The sequence below is a fragment of the Psammomys obesus genome, unplaced genomic scaffold (genome assembly GCF_907164565.1).
Source record: "Psammomys obesus unplaced genomic scaffold, mPsaObe1.curated_primary_1811, whole genome shotgun sequence".
In the NCBI taxonomy this organism is placed as follows: domain Eukaryota; kingdom Metazoa; phylum Chordata; class Mammalia; order Rodentia; family Muridae; genus Psammomys; species Psammomys obesus.
Window position 1 is genome coordinate 13,069,907 of NW_026591086.1, and position 24,791 is coordinate 13,094,697.

The following is a 24,791-nucleotide window of genomic DNA, read 5'->3' on the forward strand; positions in this document are numbered from 1 at the left end:
CCGGACTGCCGTAACGGAAGTGACGCTTAATGTTAGTTCCACACTTGCACTTTTGGGGCACCGTGCGCGCTAGCTGCGATGGCAGAGCCGGCCCCCGCGGCGTGGCCTTCAGCCCCGGAGCTGACTCCGGCGCTGGGGACCACGAGCGAGGCTGCCCCTGCGCGGGACAACTGGGTGTTCTGGGCCATGCTGCCGCCGCCGCCACCTCCTCTGTCGTCGCCGGCCGCGCGGTCCGAGCCGAGCCAGCCGGGGCAGCCCCACGTGCAGACTCAGCCTCTCCCCGGAACGCTTCCCCCGTTCGATGCTCAGATTCTCCCCGCGGCGCAGCCCCCTTTCGATGCCCAGGCCCCGCAGGATGTCCAGCCTCAGTTCGGCGGCCAGCCGGTCTGGAATTATCCAAGCTCGACGCCCTGGTACTGGGGGCTGTCTCCTAATGGTTTTCCCACCTACCACACGCCCTACCACCCTCCGGGTAAGCTGCTCTTCCTTCCCTCTCCCAGCTTTCCCTTTGCATCTTTCAGCTCTGCCCTGTGTTTTTGGGAGGCCGGTAATGAGTACTCAAAAGTGTGTCCCACTAGAAGGTTTTCCTCTACCTGTTTATTCAGAGTTGATTAGTTCAACCCAACTATATACTGGGGTATATACTTACATAGCAATCAGCAAAACATACAAAAAAAAATCCTTTCCTTTTGGGGGCTGCCTTTCTTCCCAGTGTAGGAGGACAGAGTACAGGGAAGAAAACTGAGTTAGAAAGTGATGATTGTATATATGTATTAGAAATACATATATTTGGTAGGGGCTGGAGAAATGGCTTGGCGGCGAGGACAGCGCTCAGTTCTCAACACCCACATTGGGCAGCTTTCAACCGCCTACCTTAATGCCCTCCCTGGGGACCTGCACTCAGATGCTACCTACGCATTTTTTTCTTTTGCTTTAAGGAAGAAAAAAAAAAGTGGTTAATAAATGAATGTACATTTGAATCTTACGTGAATCTATCTTTCCTTTTTTTAGTTACACATTCTTATTATCCACGAACACATGATGCAAAATTCAGTGACTTCAGTTTTCCTCAAAACAGAAAACAGAGAAAGAAGGTATTTCTGAGATGATGAACGCCGTGTTTGGATCTTTATAGTACTGCTTTGAATCTTTTTTTAACTGTCAGTGTTTCGCGTCTGTTTGGGGCATGTGTAGCTTTAGTACGGTAGGATTTTTAAGAAGCTGTAAATAAAAAGTGGAAGCAACCTCATTTTGAAAAATAATGATGAAATTTATAGAAAAAAGAGAGAACATTAAAACTGTCTCGGTACACAAACGTAGTTGAGAATTATGCTTCCTAATACATGTAAATATGAAACGTCGGTGAAGCTTTAAAACAGTTGTTCTCAACCTGGGGATCGAATGACCCTTTTATGGGTTACATATCAGCTGTCCTGAGTATGAGATGTTTATTTTACGATTCATAACAGTAGCAAAATTACAGTTATGAAGCAGCAACAAAAATAATTTCATGGTTGGGAATGTCACCAGGACATGAGCTCCTATGCTAACGTGTCTCAGCATTAGGAAGGTTCAGAAACACTGTTCAAAAAATTGTGAAGATTGAGACTGACAGCTGGAATTTTAGGAGAAGACTGGAAGTCCCAGGTTTTTCTTATTGAGTTGGAAGCACAAACAAATTGTAGTGACACATCTTTTATTTTTCATAATCTTGCTGCTTTTTAGCATAGAAGAATCATTCCGTGATATAAAAGCAGATCCTCTTTTTTTTTTTTTTTTTTTTTTTTTCTTGTTAAACTCAGTTAAGCTACAATCTAATGTTTCAAATTAGGATAGTTTATAATCACCCAAGCTATGCGTTTACTGCCTTAAATTCAGATAGGATTTACTGTGTTGTTAGGTTGTTTGTCCTGGTTGTAAGTGTTCCATCTTTTCAGAGGTGGGTATTTGTCGTTGCTACGAAAGCCTTTTCCTTGCTTTCTTTCTTTTTGTTGGGGGTGGGTTCATATGTGGAGAGAACAGCTTGCAGGTGTCAGTGCTACCTACCATGTGGGTTCTAGGGATTGACCGCAGGTCCTAAGGCTTGGCAGCGGGTGCTTTTACCTGCTGAGGCATCTCTGGCCTGAAAGCCATTTTTTCAAGTGAGAAATAATGCCTGGTTGTACTTCCCAATCCAAGTAGTGTATTAAAATAGGTTTTCTTTATTCTGGTTTGAACCTAACCTACAGGTCAGGTTTCTTCTTTGTGTAAGTCACACAGTTAGTCTAGAGTAAGTCAAGTACTGTCTAAAACATGAAATTAGTGTTCTTATACTGTGGAAACTATGTAACTCGTACTATTAGTGTTATAGGAGTAGCGTATACCTATTAACAGTCCATTTAATATTAACAGTTATGTAATATTTAAAAGATGGAGATTATTTCCTATGTCAGTTTCTAATCTGGTAATATCCTTTGTGACAGGCAAGGTACTTTTAGATCTTGACAGATGCTGTACCAAATCTTCATTAGGTCTCCAGCTTGAAATCTATTTGTAGTTTGTATGAGCTCTTTTTACATTTAGATTTTGCTTGTTGTGCCTGACTTTTGCTATATTGATAGAAAAAATTAAGGAGCCCACTCCCACCCCATGGATATGTTTCAAAACAAATCAAATATGTATTCCTGGAATAGTTGCATTTGGTAAAACAGATTTCCCACCACAGTCTGATAGCTTCTTTTTCTTTGCAGAAAAAAAAGGAACCGGTTTTCCACTTTTTCTGTGATACCTGTGATCGTGGCTTTAAAAATCAAGAAAAGTATGACATACACATGTCTGAACATACAAAAGTAGGTTTTCCCAGTTATTCTGACCTGATGTAGAAATGGTCTTTATATGTATTTTGGGTGAAAGTACTAAGCTTATTTTCCTCATAAGTTAGTTGTTACAGAAAGAAATGTTTGATGACTTGACACATGGGCACAATGTGTGGAATTTGGAGTTTGGGGGTGGGCTTCATGGAAAAGTGGCAGTCTTTGCTCCTCCGTGGGTGCATGAGAGAAGGCAGCTGTGCCGCCCCTGCAGTTGCTCTGGACATCTGGGTGCTTTCTGTCTAGAGCTGTCTTGACCTTCGGCTGTGACGCGTCATAGCTTGCTGCCCTCTAAATATAATACAGATAGCAAATGATTTCTAAAATGCTAAGCCATTTAGAATGCTTGAGAGGTTTTCTTTTTGTTTTTGTTTTTGTTTTTTTAAGGAAAATTCTTGTTTTGGAAACATTGATTTGCAGGCATGCCTCTCACCATAAGAATTAGGAACTAAAGTTTTAGTTTCACTCAAATGGAGGAGGAAATGGGGAGAGTGGCTGTTTCACTCCTGTGGAGGATGCCATTCCTTCCTGAGTACAGCTCTGCTTCAGAGTGTTCTCTGTCTTGCTGCTGGCCTGAGAATTGTTAGCAGACCAGCGTCTGTAGACCTGGTGGTGTAGATCATTAAATTGTCCTTCTGTTGTTAAACTTTTCAGTGCCCTGAAGTAGATTGCTCTTTTAGTGCGCATGAGAAGATTGTCCAGTTCCATTGGAAAAATGTAAGTTCTTCCAGCCTTTTACAACCCTTTTTAAATGTGTTCTCTGTGTATGCTAATAATAAGTAATATTTATACAGTGTTTGGTGCTTTTTAAGGGAGTTTTACATCTCCTACTCTATGTTAGTCTCAAACCATGCGAAATAGCTTAGTATTAGCTCCTCCTCACAGACTGAACGAATGATCTGCTGTTCCGAACCCATTCTTACACTCGCAAGTTGTATGCTGGTTTTACCATACCATGACTCTTAAAATGGTCGTGTCTATGGCTTTTGACGAGATGGCTCAGCAGTCAAGAGCTCGTACTGCCCTTCCAGAAGACTCAAGTTCTGTTCCCAGTACCCACATTGGACAGTATACAACTGCCTGTAACTCCTGCTTCGGGGATTCAGGGTGTCTAAGGACACGTGGGAAAGGACTTGGGCAAAAATGATCATGGCTACTCATTTCTTTAACTGTTTTTTTGGTAAGTTGGTTGCTTGGGTATTTAATGTCAGTTGAGAAAATGGGTTATACATCTATGTAGTAAAAATTAGGCTGCTTTCCCCCATAAAGCACTAATGTGGCTACATAAGCTATGGCTGCTTTTCTTTAAAGATAAGTTAGAGTGGGAATGATAGCTTAAGATACTTTCTGCTTGTAAGTTTAATGTTGGACACAATGTCATGTTTAGTTAAATGCCTACAGTGTACTCCCTGATGTTCAGCAGGCTTTCTGCCCCTAGATGCATGCTCCTGGTATGAAGAAGATCAAACTGGACACTCCAGAGGAGATTGCAAGATGGAGGGAAGAAAGAAGAAAGTGAGTAAGGAGCTGTGAACTGATAAATTTTTCTTTTCCTGTCGCAGGACTGGGTGTTGCAACATAATGGCCAGCCCGGCTCTGATGAATATGAAAGGAAAAATATCTTTTATGACATTGTAGGCATTCCACTGAAGGTGACTGAACTTGATTTTGCGTTCTTCAATAGTGCTACATTGGGACTGAGAGTAGTGTTAGTCAATGGTTTAAAAATAAACATCTTTAGTAGTTAGTGAAGTTCATTGAGTTATTTTGTAATGTTAACACAAAGAAAGAGAACTGTGACCTACATTATACGAAGCTATTGAATGTAGTTTGGGGAGAGTCATGGAACTTTCCATTTAAACACAGATGTGGCACAAAGGGACTGTATACCCTGTAGATGTTCAGTGGCTGGGGAGACAGTGGGCTTGAATTGATACTTAAAATGTTTAATACATTGCTATATTTACTTCTGTTTGAACACACAGCCGAATGCCTGTTCACAGTTAGGCATAGTGGGTACAGAAATGAATAAGACACACATGTTTGTGTCCTTGGCCTGTGATTAATGTTTAATGTGAGCCTGACTGTGTAACTTGTGGCTTTGCATCTACCAGCACAGATGGCATAGCTGGTGCCTGCCTGCAGTGTATTTGTGAAAAATCTGCCTGGAGCTCTATTTTGCTGTGTTCTCACACATTTGGTCATGCAGCAGAAGGCTGGGAAGCTATTAGAATAAGACACACTTTGAGAATCAATTACTTGTCTTAGTTTTTTTCTGCTGGAGGAAAGTTTAGTTTGGCTTATGGCTCCAGAAAGCAAGAACTGTATGGTGGCAGGCAGCTGCAGCAGGAAGCTGGCTGATTTGTTGATAACCTGGAAACAGTGTGAGTTAGAAGTGGGGCGAGGCTGCCAGCCTTGAAAGTCAGCTGTCAGTGACACGCTTTGTCCAGTGAGGAAGGCTCCATAGTGCGAACGCTCCATGACCTCTTCAACAGTGCCGCAGTTGGGCCAAGGGTTTACTTACTACTTTAGGAGGACATTCCCAATCAAACCACCACAGTGCTGTTTTCCTAGGATTAACGAAGTAAGGAAAGTCAGATAAAACAAGAGGTCATTCGTTTTATATTTGATTTTGTAGCCTTGGGGTTGCTCTTACCAGACAAATGTTCTGCCACTGTGCTGCGGTCCCTAGCGGAACCCAATTTAGATTTTTTTAATTATTATTTCATGTGTCTGAGTGTTTTGCTGGTATGTCTGCCTGTGTACCACGTGTGTGCTCAGTGTCTGAGGAGGCCAGAAAAAGGCCTTGGATCCTCTGGAACTGAGTTACCCATGGTTGTGAGCCACCTTGTATTTGTTGGGAATTGAACCTGGGCCCTCTGGAAGAGCAGCCGGTGTTCTTAACCATCTCTTCATCCTGACAGCTCAGGCTGTTGTTGACTCACTCAGTAGCCCAGGCTGTGTTTGAAATCCTGATCCTCTTTTCTCATCCGAGGATTCTAGGCCTTGGCCCGCCAGCCCACCAAGAAGTTAGTCTTAGAGTCTGAGAAAGATGCTTGAAACGCTTACCTATAGAGCACATCCTGTGTGGCTTTTATACAGCTACATTTTATTTTTCTTATGACATCACTCTTCAAATATGTGGAATTTGTTTTTTCTTTGCTTGTTTTTGTTGTTATGTGCTGGTTAGGCCCTTATTATTTTGTATAGAAGGGTAAACAGTATTGACTGCTGTCTGACACTCGGGGTTGGAAAGCTCACTGCAGCAATACTCAAGGTGGTTCCCTGCTTGCTGGGATGGAAAGGACCTGTAGGCACTAGCTTTTCCTCTGCTGTAGTCTGGTCACCTGGGGGTTGCTAGTCCAGTTAGTTCATTTCCTTTATAATGTTTAATTTTTTTGAAAATGGCTTCCTGTCCATAACCAACCTTTGCTGTGAATTCCCATCTCCCTTCACATCAGCCTCAGCAGTATCTGAGCTTTCTTGTTCCATTGTCCTTCTCTCACCTGCAGGACCTCAGCTCTGGCTCCGTCACTAAGTCCTTTTCAGAAAGCCCAACACCTGTGTTATACGCTGCAGGTGAACAGGTGGTGCTCACTGACTGGAGAGACTGCTTGATTAGTGAGAACATCAGTGTTTTCTTTATTTGGTTCCCCTGTGGTAGAGAGGGAGATGTTCATTTTATAGTTGTTACTCAGTTATAACAGTGACCTGTACTGTACAATTAAACATTTGTCAAGCTCATCTTCTTTTAGCTAAAGTGCTGAAACTCTTACAATTGGTAGTCAGGATTCTAAGTGTGGGCTTGATTCACGTTATTTCTACATTATTTCTGAGCTTTTGGAATCAGGTAGACTTTGTCTCATAAACGTTTTTAGACCCTTTGATTACTTTGTGGTTGGGGGGGGGTTGCTATTTTTTCCTTTTTGTTTTTCTGTTTCAAGATGACTCTCTTACTAAATAAATAAATAACCTGGCTTCTGGAACTCACTATGTAGACCTGGCTAGTCTCCCAACTTGTGGCAATCCTCCTGCCTCAGCTTCCCAGCTGTTGGGATCACAAGCTTGTGTCAGCAAGCCCCGCTAAACTCCTGACTCGTTAGTTTTGTCGTGATGATGCTCCTGTCACAGAGGTGGACCTTCTGCATCCCTGACTTCCACCAGTGCTCCTGGCTCTTTTGGGGTCATTTTACTCGTCCTTGAGTCTACAGGCAAGCCTTGCCTGTCTTTAAATATGGTGCTGTGTCCAGTGTTATCCTATTGGAGAACTGTTTTGCATTTTGTTTTCTTGACTAGGTTAAGTATTGGAGAGCTAAGGACATCTTTTGCATGGCTGTATATGTCACCTGGTGCCACAGATAGAAGTGGTGCATGTGATAAATGTAAATGGGGTTTGAATTATTTTATTAGTGATATAAGTCTCTTTCAGTACACAAGAAAGCACTTGGAGAAACCTTGTAGTCTTGTGTGTAAGGCATGTTTTGATCAATACCTACATTTCAGAGAAGGTTGGTCAGAATGTGTTGCACTGAACCATAGTCGTGATTTGAAATCAGTAATCTATCTCATACTTAAACTAAGTGATATTGTTCTTTTTAGGTGTGTGTGTGCTTTCTCCCCTTCCACCATGTGGGTTCCTGGGATTGAACTCAGGTTGTCAGGCCCAGTGGCAAGTGCCTTTACCCTCTGAGCCATCCTGTTGGCTCACTGCTGTGGTTTTCGATATCAGATTTCACCAAGGCAAACCATCAATCTGTTTAAAAGCCTGCATCCTTTTCTCTCTATGACGGTGAACTTTGCCCCCTTGTGGTCTACACAGCAAGTGATTCAAGGAAAAACAGTCTCTGGTGGAACCAGTGATTTTTCAGGTGCTAACAGAAGGTCTTAGACCATGTGTTCATTGAAACTGTGTTTTTTACTAATTTCTTGGTAATAGTTTATCTTGAACTAGAAGAAAACATTTCTTTTTAAACTTGTTTTACACTTTTATTTGTATGTATGTGTGTATGTATGTATGTGGGTGTGCACATGCCATGGCAAGTGTGTGGAGGTCAGAGGGCAACTTAAGGGAGTTTAGTTCTTTCCTTCCACCATATGTGCTCCAGGAATTGAGATCAGGTCATGAGACCTGGCCACAAGTGCTGTTATCAACTCACCTTTCTCATAAGCCAGCATTTTGTAATTGCAAAGTTAAACATTTTGCTGTTTATGGCTGAGATCACCAAAACCAGAGACTTTCACTCTAATGGGAAATGTGAATAAATAGGTGTCTAGAAAGCCGTGTTCAGTTGGAACACTAACTTTAGCAAATGGGCATCATAATGCTTAGCCAAAGGATGCTTTTCTTATCGAGGGGGTCCTTGGAAAGCAGTGCCATCAGTTTGTTTGGAAAGGCTTGCTATGAAAAGTGACCCACTCCCACCCCACACTTACGGTATAATACACATGGGAAGTGATTCCCTCTTTTTAACAGTTAACGAACCGTGTCACAAGTAGGCATAGACCAGTGTTCCATCCTGCCTCGCCCAGGTGAATCGTGCCTTATATTCATGACTGGCGTCCTCTACCGCTTAGCATTTGCTCATCGTTGTTTCAAGTCACATAAGTGGCATCATGCAACGTGTTGACTTCTGAGGTGCGGAAGTCACACATGTTGGGTGTGGTAATAGCTAATTCTCATTTCCGGGTACTTTACTGTTCCATTGTATGGCTATATAAAGCACAGTTGTTTCTTCATTTCCAAGTTGGGAATGGAGTCCAGTATTTGACATACCTGAAACCTCCATAACCATTCATGGATGAGTTTGTGCCTTGAATATAGCTTTTATTTGCATTGGATAAGGGTCTGGGGGTGGTGTCGTGTGGTCATGTAATGAGTGTTCACTTCAAAGGAAACTGCCAAACCCAATTGGGAAGAGGTTTGCGCTCAAGCTGTCCTGGTTGACCAGGGGAAGGATCTGGCTGAAGGAGTTTCATCAGTTCCCATGTACTCCAGAGAATAGTAGCCTTGCCTCCACGGCTTTCTGCAAAGTGGCCCACCATTCCTGGTAAAGAATAAGTTCAAAACACTGTTACTGCCGTTGGCACCATTGAGCAAGCTGTTTGTTACTGCTCTTCAGTGCCTTGCTCCGATTTTGCCTGAGAGAAGGTTGGCATCTGTCGTCATATCACTCCCTCATTCTAGACAGACAGGCAAAGAAAACAACCTAGTTTTCAGTTTTTCATTAGGAAAGCAATAGGTGTGTTTCAGCTTTAGGTTTCCACACAGACTTTGTCTAGAAGCAGGTTGCTTGGTCACCTTTAGTCGTAGTGGAGTTGGAATGTCCCCAAACAGAACTGCCAAGAGGAAGAATCTGCAGCTGTTTGTGACTGTGCTTAATGGCACAGTTTTAAGCTGGTTGTTTCAAAACTGTGAGTGGAGTTTGGAGGTGGCCCCATCCTCTTGAGTAAAGGAGCGCTGGAGTGAGATTTCCTGTCCTTACTGGTGATTTTCCTCACATAGAACAGGTGTATCTGGTTCTGGTTTCCAGAGTGTAGGATGCAAGTACTCGGTGACCATCGTCAGAAGTGCTGAAAAGGAACGGGCACAAGATGTTGAGGATGAAGTGGAATCACAGACTTTGAGCCTGAGAGATGCCGAGAGAGAGGACATTGGAGTGGCAGTTTTGGGTGAAGTTTATTTGTACCTGTGAAGTTGCCTTGTTTGTAAGTGTTCTGGAAGTATCTTTTAGCACCTTTTAATTCATCTGTGGTTCTTTCACATCTTATTTCTCGGGTTCTTGTCCCTTCACATACTCAAGTGTTGGTGATATTTTCATTAGCAGGGTATGGGAGCTGGGTGTGGGGGTGTCTGTCTGTAGACCTGGCATGCAGGAGGCTGAGGTGGGATCTCTGACCGTGTGCTGGTCTGCCTGTAAATAAAGCAGACCTTTTCGAGAAAGGGGGAAGTGGCGTGGGTTGTCAGGAAAGAAGGAATGTGGGAAGTATTGTGTATTTTGGTTCATTTAATAGATTTCTAAGACATATAGTCTATCGTTAAGCAGTTCTTAAAAATTTGGAATTATATAGTTCTAGGAACCTACTCTCCATATATTTTTAATGTGTATTTTTAAAGAACTGAAGGATTTTAGTGTTTATTTTGTTTTATGTGTGTGGCATCTGGCCTGCATGCACGTTGTGTACACTTGCATGCCTAGCGTCCACAGAGGCCGGATCAGATGAGGGTGTTGGATCCCCTGGGCCTGGAGTTGCGGTAGGTTGAGCCCTAGGTGAATGTGAAGAACTAGCTCTGGGTTTTCCAGCCCCACTCGCTTATCTTGAAATTTCCATCGTATGCGTTCATAGAACACGCCACTGGGTTACATGTACGAGTATGTATTTTGCATTGCTTCAGTCTCAGCTTTTGAAGAGTGTACCCTAAAAGCAGTGAGTTCTCCATTGGTACAACAAAATGCTTTTATGCTGAACGTTACTGTTCTTGTGAAAGCTGTTCTGGAGAAATTCTAGAGTGCTAATATCACTGTAGCCTTTCTGCTAGACAGCCCGTGAAAGAGTCCCCAGACTCGGATTTAAAGACAGGAAAAAAAATACATCTTTGCCTTTATTCCTTCATCTTTATTTAAGTTTTTCAGATTAGCCAAAGTTGGAGGGGTCCAATGTGTTTAAAAACTAATACTTCCCTGAAGATAGCAAAAAAAAAGGTGATTCTTCAACCCTGGGCTGTGAGGCCCTGCCCCAGGGCAGAAGTCCACTAGGTGGCGCTGTTTCTTTTAGTGCTCCCTCTGGTGCTCCCAGCTCATGCAAACTTCGTGTCTGCCTCTCAATAATGGTGTATCTTTCTGACGTTCAGAAAGACTTTGAAATTAAAATACAGTATCAGAGGCTTGTGTCAGAGAAGTTTTGTATTGAGAGAAAAGAGGGATTGTGCTCTATAGAGAATAGGCCTAGGAGAAAAAGTCAATAAAGAATAGTAATTTGAGTACTAGGAAGAAGTTGGATCATGCATGCAGAGGTAATGGTTGGCATCGTGTCACCCCGTAGTGGTCTGTACCTGTAAGGACATCGCTGGAAACCCAGGGCATAAGCAGGGACAAGTCAGAGGTGAGAAACACAAGGACAGGAGGCAGAAATGACTGATGTCAGGACTAATCCATTTGGGAAACAGAGAAAAAGAAATTCAAGGAGGAAGGATGATTATAGATTAAACACACACACACAGGCTGAAGAGATGGCTCAGAGGTTAAGAACATTGGTTGTCCTTCCAAAGGTCCTAAGTTCAATTCCCAGCAACCACATGGTGGCTTATAACATCTCTAGTGAGATCTGGTGCTCTCTTCTGGCCAATAGGTAGAACATTGTATAAATAATAAATAAATAAGTAAATCTTTTTGAAAGAGAGAAGGAAAGACAAAAAAAATTTAAAAAAAACACAAGGGCTGGAGAGATGGCTCAGTGGTTAAGAGCACTGTCTGCTCTTCCAAAAGACCCGGGTTCAATTCCCAGCACCCACATGGCAGCTCACAACTGTCTGTACCACCAATTCCAAGGAATCTGACACCTTCACACTAACACACATAAAATAAAATTAAATAAATTAAAAAAAAAACAAAACACATACACAGGGCAGGAGAGATGGCTTAGCAGTTGGGAATACTGGCTGTTCTTGCAGAGGATCCAGGTTCAATTCCCAACAACTGTCTGCATGCAGGCAAAATACCAGTGTACCTAAAATAAAAACAAAACATATATTTAAACAGGCACAGAAGGGTGCGGAAAGCCTCTCCGTTCTCTGTGTAGCTCCCCAGTGCTGTCTTCCAGCTGGAGACAGTGCACTGAGCCACCCGTGCATGGAGCTGCGTACTCTTGGAACTAATTTTTTCACAGTAACGTTTGTGTTTGTCACGTGGTCTCTAGGTAGCTGAACTGTCCCCTTTGCGTAGCTCTGAGGTTGGTGCCTAGCCTCCCCAGCGCCTGTGGGCATCCTCACCCACTTCTTGCCATTCCTGCTTCACTGTGTCCTGTCTGCAGATGGAGGCCAGCTGCCGACCACCCTCGCTTCAGGCTGTTTTATTATCACCTCCTCTTTTACAGGCTGCCAGCTTTCTACAGAGGTTTCAGTTTTTACCCTCTTAATCATCTCTGAGTCTCTCTGAGTCCCTTCCCAGTTTTATTTTCCTTGACATTGCTTTTCCACCAATCTGACACACGCCCTGACAGTGTTGAACACATGCTCAGACAGTGTCTGAGCATCAGGGGAGAGCTCACACTCATCCAAGGGCCAAGAGGATACTTTGCATAGCCTTAGGTCATGTGTGCTTTTTGCAAGTATGTGTTGCTGACTGCTATCAGATTCTCATCTTGTATGACCTTGCTCTTTTCCTGTTACGCTTATTTATAGCACGTGCAGTCATCTCTTATTTACAGATGTTATTTATGGCTGGTACATGCTTTGCACTGTCCTTACTGAAATTCATTGCCTTTTCCCCCTGATTCTTTCACCATTAGGGGCTGGAGAGATGGCTCAGAGGTTAAGAGCACTGGCTGTTCTTCCAAAGGTCCTGAGTTCAATTCCCAGCAACCATATGGTGGCTCACAACCATCTATAACAACATCTGGTGCCCTCTTCTGGTGTGCAGGCAGAATACCATATGAATAATAAATATTAAAAAAAAAAAAAAAAACAAATTGATTCTTTCACCATTAACCAAAGCCATTTCCATTCTTCTCTCCAGTGTGACTGACCCATAGGCGTCATTTCACATGCTCTTTGAGTTAATAACGCAGATAGGTTCGTTAGTTTAGTGATGCTAATGGTTGAATCTAGGGCATGTGCATTCTCCCTCCGAGCTATAGCCCAGTCCAGTAGAGAAGTACCTTGGAAAATGTGGCAGAACTTTTTTTTTCTTTCTTTCTTTTTTTTTTTTTACTGATGAGTCCCAGCCTGAGTGGCGAGAGCCGTGTTCCCCTTTCATGTTTTGTATACTATGAAGATTTGTGTCTCTCATTGCCCAATTTTAGGACTGGCATCTCTATACATCATGTGCCAAGAAACTGATATAATCTTACTCATAACCATGTGCATGTCTGGAACTTTTTTTTTCTTCCTTCTTTCTTTCTTTCTTTCTTTCTTTCTTTCTTTCTTTCTTTCTTTCTTTCTCTCTCTCTCCCTCCTTCCTCTTTCTTTCTTTCTTTCTTTCTTTCTTTCTTTCTTTCTTTCTTTCTTTCTTTCTTTCTTTCTGCCTTTCTTTCTTCTTGCCTTTCTTTTTTGTTGTTGTTGTTGTTGTTTTTTCCCCCCCCAGACAGGGTATCTCTGTATAGCCCTGGCTATCTTGGAACTCACTATGTAAACCAAGCTTGCCTCAAACTCAGAGATCTGTCTGCCTCTGCCTCCTGAGTGCTGGGATTAAAGGTGTGTGCCACTGTATCCAGCAAATTGATTTATTTCATGTGCTTGAATGTCTTGCCGGCATGTATGTCTCTGTACCATGTGTGTACCTTTTGCCCAGGGAGGTCAGAAGAGGGTGTTGGGTCTTTTGAAAAATGGAGTTAGTTGTGAGCCACTAGATGAATGCTGGGAATTGAACCTGGGTCCTTTGAAGAACAGTCAGTGCTCTTAACTACTAAGCCATCTCTCCAGCCCTCTAGAACTTTTCTGTGGTTTGCTCTCACCTATTAGATTGTATACAAACTTTGTAGGTGTGTCTTGGGTTGAGCCTCCTCTAGTACTTCAGTTTGCTGTAGTTAAATTATGTTCCATACAGAATAATCCTGCATCTTTCTGTGAACTTGAGCTGTTGGTATTACTTGGCTTACTTAGAGCAAACTCCAAAGCTTACCACCTGAGCACTGTCTGCTAGCACCATTTCAGACCACTTGGTTTCAGGTCCCTTTCTTTGTGGATTTCATGTTGAAATATCTTGGTCCACCCAAGAAAAAAATGTACTCTCCTGGGTGCTTAACTCTGTTTTGTCTTAGGTACAGCTGTTCCTTAAGCTCTCTCTAGCCTCCTTAGTAGACTTGTTTGAGAACTCTCTCTTATCCTGGTGACCTTGTGTGCATGGCATATATCTGCAGAAGGAATTGGCTGGGCCGGTTGTTTCTTTACGTGTGGGTACACGATAAACAGATGGAGAGAAGTTTGCATGTGCTGTATGAACTGTGCCATTGAAATTCTAGTATACATCCTTTACCTGATTGCAGATTTGTGTTGACAGCTGTAACACTGACTCATAAACTGCATTTTTCTCAAATTGGAGAAGTAGTTGAAAGTTTCTAATAATTTTTGTTATTTCTTTTCTAGAAACTACCCAACTTTGGCCAATATTGAAAGGAAGAAAAAGTTACAACTCGAAAAGGAGAAAAGAGGAGAAGTGTTGACAACGACACAGTATGGGTGAGTTCCTTGAGGTTGTTTGCGTAGGCATTCTCAGTGCTCTTTAAAAGCACGTGCTTCCGGGTAAGAAAGGAAACATGCTAGTGTCTTCAGATCCCTGTATCACCCATTCTCAAATCTCCTTCTAGAATTTTTACCTTAAAAATTTTTAAGGCCAGGTGTGGTGGTACATACCTGTAATCCCAGCACTCTGGAGGCAGAGGAAGGTGGACCTCTTGAGTTTAAAGCCAGCCTGATCTACAGAGTGGGTTCCAAGACAGCCAGGGCTACACAGATTCCTGTCTCAAAAAAAAAAAAGAGTTTTAAGTTGTATCTTAAAATACTGTTACCCTCTACACATGTGACCTGTTCTGAACAAGCCCTTCCAGTCCTTGTCTTCACTCAGTCTTCCCTGAGACCCTTCTTTACAGCACAGGGAGGAGAGGACAGTGTCTACCGTGGGTCACACCGGGCTGCCCTCTGCTTCTTCAGACAACCGAGATCTTACCTGGAGATTGTTCGTTTTGTGGATATGTAGGAAGCATAGTCAAGGATGTCCCACGGGATTGTTCAGTCGGTTCCCTGTTGGCATTCAAGCATCTAGCCAGTTGCTTACTAATGAAAAGTGGATCTGCATACACGCTGACCCATGCTCTCCTGTCCGTAAGCTGGGCTCTCCTTTCCCCTACTCTCACTTTTTTGTTCAGAATTTTCTATTTTGTTTTTACTGGCCTTACAGTTGAATTATACAATCAACCTCTCTCTCTCTCTCTCTCTCTCTCTCTCTCTCTCTCTCACACACACACACACACACACTCACACACACACACACACACTCATACACTATACATATCCACATGCTACCACATGGATTGATACACAGGAAGTCTTTATTTCACCAGGCTCCCTTAAGTCCTATCCTGTTCAGTTTTTCCCCATAAGTGATAACCCTGTTTTGGGTTTTTATTATCATAAATTATTTCTGTTCTTAAAATTATGTAAATGAAATCATACACTTTGCATTGTTGAATAAATTTGATTTCTGTGTCTCAGAATTATTTTGTGAGCTACATCCATGCTCTATACAGTTGTAAATTCATTCATACTATTATATAGAACTCGATTGTGGCAAGACATGGTATTCTATTGGTAAATAAAGGCTTCTTTTCAGTTTGGGTGTTACGGTTCAAATCTCTATAAATATTTCTTGCACGTGTCTCTTGTGAACATTAATGTTCATTTTCTTTTTTTATATAACGTGGTACATTATAGGTTCTCTATATGATTAGCTTAATAGTTTAACAAATGTTGAACTGATTCTGCTCATTGCTTCTGATTTCTCTGTCCCACGGTGCTTGGTAAAGTCACTAACAATATTGATCATCTTATTAAGGTGGCTATTCTTTCGTTGAAATGCCGCTTCAAGTGTTTGACTATTTCTAATTGTTTTTTTTTTTTTTTTCCTTGTGTGTTTTTGTTTTATTTTTTTTTTTCTAATTATGGGGGGAGGGCTGAATTGTGTATATAAGTGTAGTGCCTGAGGAGGCTATAAGAGGGTGTAAGATCCCAGTGTGGGTAGTGGGAACTGAAGCCCAGTCCTCAGGAAGGGGAGCAGGTGCTCCTAACCACAAAGCCTCCTCTCCAGTCTCGAAGGCTTGCTGTCCTTGATTTTCAGGAATTATATACTTGGTTGCACGCATATTGTCTTGGAGTGGCTTGTATACATTATAGATGTACTTCTTAATTTCTCTTGCCTTTATGTTCTTAATGGTGTCCTTTAAACAGGAAGTACTTGTCACCAGCATTTGGGGTCAGGTTAGTGTCAGGCACATCTGCTTGTCATGGCACAGCTCAGTATGGTTCAGGACTGGGTGCTAATGACTGCAGTCCCTAAATGCTTGCTATTTAGGTGCTCTGCACTTTTGTATCCATTCCTCAGACGTCATTCTCCTGCTCACAGGGCGTCCTTGAATGTTTCCAGCAGAGGGTCTGCTGAAGGAGGCTCATACTTGTAAATGTTTTTGCAAACCCTGAAGCACCTTAAAAATGAGTGCTTTAAAAAAAAAAGAAAAGAAAAGAAAAATGAGTGCTTTTTAATTAATAAGAACACTGTGCTTTGTGTGCAGTATGAGAATGCCGCCAGCTGAGAAGACCTGCCAATGATGGCACAACACAGCCCTATTTCAGGGCTCAGAATACTCGTGGACACGCACAGCTGGAAATGAATGAGATTTATGCTGAGCAGTGTGGGCCTTTAAAGTTCCACTATAGATGTCTCTTATCTTTGGGTATTTCTTTTATGGTTCCTTTAATGTCTTAGGGTCTAACTGGTCAAATTAACATTTGTTTCTTTTGTTCCATTTTTTTTTTTCTTATTCCAGCAAAATGAAGGGCATGTCCAGACATTCACAGATGGCCAAGATCAGAAGTCCTGGTAAACATCATAAATGGAAAAGTGCCGGGGCTAGACAGAGAACAGTCACTGGACTAGGCAATCGTGCCAGAGAGCCAAAGCCTGAAGCTCCATCCAAGGTTATTGTAGACCCTCTCAGTGCTTTGATACACAGTGACTCTGGTAAGCTAAATAGGAAATAGCATAAACATTTGCCTGTTGAGTTAGATTGAAAAAGGATCTTGCAGTATTGGGTTACGTATAATGGGATAAAATTTAGGAGGAATGGTAATTAAAAAATTAAGCCCAACTAATACTTACTGAGTAAGGCACTTGCCATGCTCCACGAGCTTTGTGTGTGTTAACTCTTTCCTGTGCAAGGACCTTTGGTGCAGGTGGTGTTACGACTTCCATCTGGAGATAAGAACACAGACACTAAACAGTTTGTTGTCACACTGCCAGCTGGTGCAGAGCCTGAACTTGCCCCCAGGAGTCTGACTCCTAGCTCAGCACTATTACTGTACATGTACTCGAGGTGTAAGGGCTGAATTTATCTGAAAAACCCTGTGAGTGTAGGTGGGTGAAGATGGGGAGGTTGGCTGTAGCTCGGGGGAGGAGTGCTTGTTTGCTTGTCATGTGCAAAGACCTGGGTCAGTCCTTCCACCCCAGATAAAAGTAAAACAAATGCTCTTTCTCATCTTTGATAATACAAAAGGAAGGCAGCTTTTTGTTTGATTTTGTTTCGTTTTTATTTAAGGCGGGCTCTTAACTGTGTGGACCAGAATGGCCTCAGAATTTGGAGTGATCCTCTTCCTTAGCTTTTAAGAGCTGGGATTACAGGGGCGTGTGCTGTCAGGGAGAGCCCCTCCACCTGTGTGAGAGCAGCCCAGCTTCAGTATCTGACTGTTCCAGTTGTCAGTGGTGTTGACATGGAGATAGCACAGTCCAGAGCCACTCATGGCAGCTGCATGCTCACTCTAAAAGTCCTCAGGGTGGCACATGCCTTTAATCCTGACTCAAGAAGCAGTGGCAGGTGGGTCTTGACTAGCCTGGTCCATATAGGGAGTTCCAGGCCAATTAGAACTACCCAGTGGGACCCCGTCTCCAAAAACAGAAAAAGAAGAACATTTTAAAATCGTAGGCCTCAGGTTATTGTGTAATTCAAATACTGATTTCTGTATCCTCTATATCTGGTTGCAAGCCTTGTGCTGAAAAGGCTAATTTGGCTTCCTCCCAGCGTACATCCCAGAGATACTTGCACTTGAAAGCATCATTTCAGTCATTGGAGTCTCTAGATTTATCAGCTCAGTTATTGTGTTGTGAAGCTTATTAAACAAATATAATAGAATCTCAGTTATTTCTGTAATAGCTGGGTTAAGAGAAAAACTGAGAAATGAACACAGTTTTATAAAAATAATCTTAATGGGGCAGGAGAGATGGCTCAGAGGTTAAGAGCACAGACTGTTCTTCCAGAGGTCTTCAGTTCAATTCCTAGCAACCACATGGTAGCTCACAACCATCTATAATGAGATCTGGCACCCTCTTCTGGTGTGCAGGTGTACATGCAGACAGAACATTGTATACATAATAAATAAATAAATAAATCTTAAAAAATAACAATGTTGAACAGCAAAAGAAAAGTGAAAATAAGGTTCACCCACTTTCTTCCATCTTTTCCTTTTTCTGCATGTGAACTTAATCTGAACATCAGTGCTCATATTTTAAACAAGGTGGTGGTTCTGGTCTCAGATCTTGCCTGGGGAATCACTACCTAAATCACCAGTGCTGTGTGTGCTCTCAGTAGCTGCTCTGAACTAGGTGACAGCATTATTTCAGTCATTGGGGTCTCCAGATTTATCAGCTTTTACTATGTCAACTCCATGCTCTCTAATTTCCTTGTATATTCCACTTACTAGTCTACTTGAGGTCCTGTTTATTTTAGTCTCTTTGTGATATTCATATTTCTTTTGCTGTGATAAAATGCCATGACCAAGGCAACTTATAGAAGGAAGGAGATTTGAGGCCTATAGCTCCACAGAATTAGGGTTCATGATTCCAGAGCAGAGATAGCAAGTGGCAGGAGAAGCCACTGAAAGCTTATATCTCAGATCACAGGCATGAGTCAGGGAGACTTAACTCAAAAATGGCAAGAGTCTTTTGAAACTTCAGAGGCCACCCTCAGCAAAGCGACACCTCCTACCTAATTCTCCAGCCTGCTAAGGACCAAGAATTCAGATGCCCAAGACTTAAGAACATCTCATTCAAACCATCACATTCCACTGCCTGAACTGTGGCCACATGATAACACAAAATTTATGGAGTCCAACTTTAGAAGTTCCCAAAGACATTCAGTCTCAGCATTGCTGTCCTTCAAGCTCCTCCCAGGATGGCCTACTAACTTCTGTTTACACTCTGCAGCTGCTTTCCAGTCCAGAGCTGCAGAGCCTTCTGCATTCCTCCGAAAAGCCATATGTTTAGGTCTTTTGCAGTGGTGGCCCATTGCCAACGTTTGTATTATTTACTTTTCTGTTGTGGTAAAACAGCACATCCAAGGCAACTTACAGAAGGAAGGGTTTTTGTGTCTGTGTGTCTGCGTCTGCACACGCGCACTTACAGTTCCGAATGGATAGGTCCAGAGTGGAGGTAGTAGGTGGCAGGAGCAGCAGCTGAGAGCTCACATTTGGAACCACAAACACGAGGCAGGAAGACCTAACTTATTTCAAATGCCATGAATCTTTTGAAACCTCAAGCCCTTCACAGCAAGGTCAATTACCTCATCATCCCCAAACAACCAACAACTGGGGACTAAGTATTCAAATTTCTGAGACTTATGGGGACATCTCATTTAAACCACTAGTTAGGACCCAATTTGTTTTAAGTTTTGTAAAATAGATTTATTTATTTATACATTGTGTGAAAGTAGCTGTCAGTAAAGTGGCCTCCAACTTCTGTGCCCAAAAAACCTGTTGTCTAAAACAGACACCCTAACCTGTCTTTTGTCTCACAGATACAACTATTACCATAGAGTGCTGGGACAGCAATCCTGCCACTGGCATAAATTAGGTTGACTTCGTTCTGTAAATGGTAGATGTTAAAGTCATAAGAGTCATTAATTCAGGTGGTGGTTTGAATGAGAATGGTCCCTGAGGCTCATTTGTTTCAGTACTTGGTCTCCGGTTGATGGGACTGTTTGGGAAGGACTGGCTATGGCCTTATTGGAGGTGGTGTACTGCTGGGTGTAGGCTTTGAGGTTTCAAACTTTTTCTCTCTCCCATTCCCAGTTCTTTCTGCCTTATGCTCGTGGTTTGAAATTTGAGCTCTCAGCCTTTCCTGCAGCCATGCCTTCATTCCATCATCATGGACTCTAATCCTCTGTAAGCCCAATTAAATGCCTCCTTTCATAAGTTTGATTCGTCATGGTGTTTTAGTACAGCAACAGAAAAGTAACTAAAGTAGGGCTCATTCTTAAATTTCTTTCTTGAGAATATGCAAGTAAAGCAAAGTTCCCACATGGAAGTGCTATGTGCGGGATTTTTTTTTTTTTAAATATAATGCTTTTTCCCTCTATGGTGATCAACTCAAGGCCTTACGCATGCATGCATAATCTACCACTGAGCTACATTCTTTCATTTTCCTTAGCCAACTTAATTATAAATCTTGGGGCTAGAGAGTGGTAGTTTTGCTTCTAGAAGCAATGTCAAGTAGGAGGCTGAGCACCATGCATAGAAAGGAGCTGTAGAAAGAAACCAGATGGGATCTGCGAGGTGAAATTTTGACATACTAGTCAAGAAAAATGTTCCTATTTTCATTTCAAAGGGGATTTACGGGAGGCTGGAGAGGTGCTTAGTAAACATACCTAAAAGTGGTTGCTGCTCTTGCAGGGGGCCCAAGTTTGTTTTCCGGTGCCTGGGCACAGCCATGCATGTGGCGTACATACATATATGAAGACAAGACAGATGATCTTTAAAAGGAGAGAGGGGCCTGTGGGCCTTGCATTTTGCTTGCCAGCACTATAGTTGAAGACACAAAAGTAGGGATCTTAAAGAACTCTGTCCATGTTTTCAGGAAAGTGCTTTCTGAGTTTGAGGTGCCAGCAGCCCAGAGTAGCTTCAGAATGGGAGCTGCTCACCTTGACCTTCAGGGAAGGGAGAGATGCTGAAAGTTGAGTTACTCCCCAGTAGTCAGTCCGTGACCCATGCATGTACAACAGAGCCTCTCTGAACATCTAATAGGACAGAGTGCAGAGAGCTGAACATGTGGCAGTTTCAGAAAGAGTGTCAGGAAAGAGCATGGGCGTTTCATGTCCCTTCAACTGTGTGTCTCATAATAAGCTGGTGTTCGAGAGAAAAATAGGCAGGCATTGATGACAGGCTACTGGTCTAATTGTATTAAAAAAATTTTTTTTTCTTTTTTTTGTCAGTGAGAATATGCTTTACTCCAAAAAGGTGTTAATGCTTTAACAATAAGATTGTTTCAGTCAATATTGTGTGCTAACCCTGCAATGTGATTTCATGATCTTGGTTGGTAATGTGTTTTTCCTGTAATTTTTATTTCAAGAATAGGGTTTAGCTGCTTTATATGTTTTTAGGGCAGGTCATTATTTCTTGAGCATTTTATCTGTTGGTGCGGTGCCTTGACAGTCTTCAGGTTGGGTGCTAAAGATTTCTATGAGAACTGATTGGCAGGTCCCAGGGGCTTTGTAGAATAGCACCTCCCAAGCCCTCACTGTCTTATTTTTGAGATGATGTTATTGTAGAAGATTGGGAGGGGTAGTTTGGTTTTTGAGAGTGTTTCCTATTCTGTAGTCCAGGGTGTCCTTGAACTCACAGTTCTCCTGCCTCAGCCTCCTGAGTGCTGGAATCACGCATATGCACCACTATGCCTGGTATGCTTTCTCGTGCTGTTACTAGTGTGCACCTTAAATGAGTGAGAGGGAAAGAGCAACAGCTTCCACCCCTTATCTTCCGGGGAGTGGCCTTCCTGGTTCATCCAGCACTCAAGTTGTGAATTTCAAATACTTTTCTCCTGAAACCAGAATCTTCTAGAGAAATGGCAGTCCAGGGCCGAAAGGCACAGGGTCACCCTAGAGTAGCTCATTGTGTCATAACATTTTCTAGAAAATACGAAAGTATACCAGGCAGGTGTGGTAGCACGTTCCTGTGATCCCAACACTCAGGAGGCTGAGAGCCTGGGTTATACAGTAAAACCTTGTCTTCAATAAATAAGACAGCATAGGACGCAGTGGGACAAGACAGAGGGTGCTGTAAAGGATTTCAGGGACTGAAGTTGGAACAATGACAAAATAAGTAATAGTTATGTCCATCCCTCCCGAACATAAATATCCACGATTTAAATATACTGTTTTAATACGTATTTGAATAAATAAATATGAAAGAATGGGGTAGATACTTTTTTAAAAGTGTGTGTGTGTTTGTGTGCACACATTCAGACGCATGTGCCCAGCCCACAACAGCCAGAAGAGGTGGTTTGATCCCCTGGGACTGGAATTACAGGCAGTTGTGAGCCACCTTATATGGGTACTGGGAACCAAACCTCAAGTGTTCTTAACCAAGTATCCTTAACCTCTGAGCCATATCTCTAGCCCAAAGGACCGCTCTTTAAAGTGAATAATTACAGTACATATATATAGGAGAAAAAATGAGAGAAATACAAAATAACCACTTCAGTGCCTTCATAATCATTCTTTTAAAATAATTACATCACCTGTTCCTCGGGTACTCAGGTGCTTCCTTATTACGGTGCTTTTTACATGTCTCAAAAGTTACTTGGCACCTTTTGCTTGAGCGGATCACTCAGATTTGTGGACTAGTAGCTCATTTCAAGGAATGGAGTAATGAAGAAGAAAAGCCTAATGCTTTAAAAGTGGAGAAACTGGACGGATCACTGAGCAGTCAGTAAACATCATTAGTGATAAGTCAGTGCTGTCATGGACCTCTGGTGAGCCCCAGGGGGCTTATGCTTTGTGATAGTTGGCAATAAACCAAACAACAGTGGGGGTGGGGTCTTTCCTGGAACCCTAGAACTTAGGAAACTGAGCAGAATTGTAAAAGCCATATGATACCTCAGGTGATAAGACCTAAGTGAGATCGATCATGCTTTTATTTTTTTAATTTACTTATTTATTTTTATTTTGTGTGCATTGGTGTTTTGCCTACATGTGCGTCTCTGTAGAGGTGTCAGAACTCCTGGAACTGGAGTTACAGACAGTGGTGAGCTGCCATGTGGGTACTGGGAAATGAACCCAGGTCCTCTGGAAGAGCAACCAGTGCTCTTAGCTACTGAGCCGCCTCCTGCACCCCTTTTAAATAATATCTATCTATCTATCTATCTCTCTCTCTCTCTCTGTCTATCTATCTGTCTGTCTGTCTGTCTTTCTATCATTTACGTGTTCTCCCTGCCTGTATCTGAGGCAGTCAGAAGAGGGTGTTGGATCCCCTGGAACTGGAGTTACGGAGAGTGGTGAGCCACCATGTGGGTGCTGGGAACTGAATCCAGGTCCTCCAGAAGAACAGCCAGTGCTCTTGACCTCTGAGCCATCTTTCTAGTGAGATCATGCTTTTAAAGAATATAGCATTTGGCTGTTCCGTGTTTGCTCTCTTCCTTTAGGCCCTGGAAGTTTCTGTTGTCTGGTCTTGCTCGTTCAGACAGTGGAGGAACAGACTGGGTACTACCTTGTGGTGGAGTGGCTTAGTGTTCTCACACTGTGCATATAGAAATGCATGTTTTCCTTTCTTCTCATCAATAAAAAAATGAGGTGATCATCTGGCTTGAAAGAAGAATCATGAGACACTGTGAGCACATCAGTTAGCATCTGGTGGCTCTGCCTTCATCCCCCGTGTGCACCTCATGTGAAGATGCAAGGCAGTGTTCACATGAAGATATACCCGCATTTCCTAGTGACATATTTGGTTTCCCTAGACTGGCCTGGTGAACATTGAAAGCTCGGTCTTGAAATACTTCACGTTGGTTGTGGGCTGAATTAGTTCATTAAATAGACAAGTTACTTATTCTCTTCAATCCAGCCTTGTTTTTATGGCTCATCTAGATCAAAGTGCCAGAAATGAATGTAATAGGTGGTGTCCTGGGGCTACAGAGACACTTTCTGGGTACCATTAAACCCATTAGCTTAGGCAGGCTCTTCAGCACTTGCCAAATTCTTAGATTGGCTTGTTGAATTAGATTCTTAGAAGTTCTGGGCAGAGTCATTTCAATGAACTCTTTGACAAACTCCATAGAATGCTTTAAATATTTGATTTATTTAAATATGAAACAGTAAAAGTAGAATTTTTATATTTATTCCTAAATCTAATTTTCAGAGTTAATGATCGTGGCACAATAACTCTGAATGAATGTTTTGACTTTCCCACTACCTGTGAGTTAATTGAAGAGATTGTGTAATTAAGTTAATTTATGAGAGGCCAAATTCTATAACCTGAAAAGATGATAAGTTAGCTAGGCTGTGTACTAAATTTGTCCGTCTGTCTCCCGTGAAGTAAAGACTTTCTTAGCTTAAGATTTAAAAGAAGGACAAAGTTTTCAGCCCTCCTGGAATTGTTTTTTGGGAAAGATTAAAGAAATCATCAGAAATTACATTTCTTCTTTTCCTTACAGATGAGAAATTAGCTTTCTTTTCCATCATGGCAGACGTTCTGGGCCACGGTCTTAGAGTCACTTTTCTCTCCCCTTCTGTTGTAGAGTCTGATAAGGAAGAGAAACCACAAAGGACTATAGTGCCTAAGGAGGTGACTCCAGCCTTATGTTCGCTGATGAGCAGCTATGGCAGTGTTTCCGGGTCAGAGAGTGAACCAGAAGGTAAGGCAGGGCGTGGCTCCTTGTTGTTTTTGCCTTTGGTTCATGCTGGGCAGTGGTAGCATCCGACATGTGATGTACCCCATTTCAAGGCCCCTTGTCATAAGCACCTGCAAATGAATAGTGATCCCAGAACCCAGGAAGATCAAATGTTTATGATCATCTTCAGGTTCATCTTCAGGTTTATAGTGAGCTAGTGGCCAGCCTGGGCAAGTTATCTTACTTGGAATGCATGGTGGCTCTGAATTTGTGCTGCTTATATCAGCCCATTGCTTTAGTTTTCATTATTATATCTGTGTGTGTGTGTGTGTGTGTGTGTGTGTGTGTGTGTGTGTGTGTGTGTGTGTGT

The 24,791-nt window shown here is 42.4% G+C and overlaps 1 protein-coding gene across 2 annotated transcripts in view; it reads left to right on the forward strand.

The window, feature by feature from the left end:
* Window positions 1-45: 45 nt before the first annotated feature.
* Nufip1 (nuclear FMR1 interacting protein 1) overlaps window positions 46-24,791 on the forward strand; it is a 32,756-nt gene continuing 8,010 nt past the window's right edge. Inside the window, exons 1-8 of one of the 2 annotated variants that reach the window (XM_055609743.1) lie at window positions 46-472; window positions 1,012-1,094; window positions 2,730-2,828; window positions 3,504-3,566; window positions 4,288-4,364; window positions 14,149-14,241; window positions 16,602-16,795; window positions 24,329-24,445. In XM_055609743.1, the coding sequence (XP_055465718.1) occupies window positions 79-472; window positions 1,012-1,094; window positions 2,730-2,828; window positions 3,504-3,566; window positions 4,288-4,364; window positions 14,149-14,241; window positions 16,602-16,795; window positions 24,329-24,445 (1,120 nt within the window). In that variant the 5' untranslated portion in view covers window positions 46-78. The remainder of the gene's footprint in view (window positions 473-1,011; window positions 1,095-2,729; window positions 2,829-3,503; window positions 3,567-4,287; window positions 4,365-14,148; window positions 14,242-16,601; window positions 16,796-24,328; window positions 24,446-24,791) is intronic. The other variant, XM_055609744.1, reaches the window with a different exon arrangement.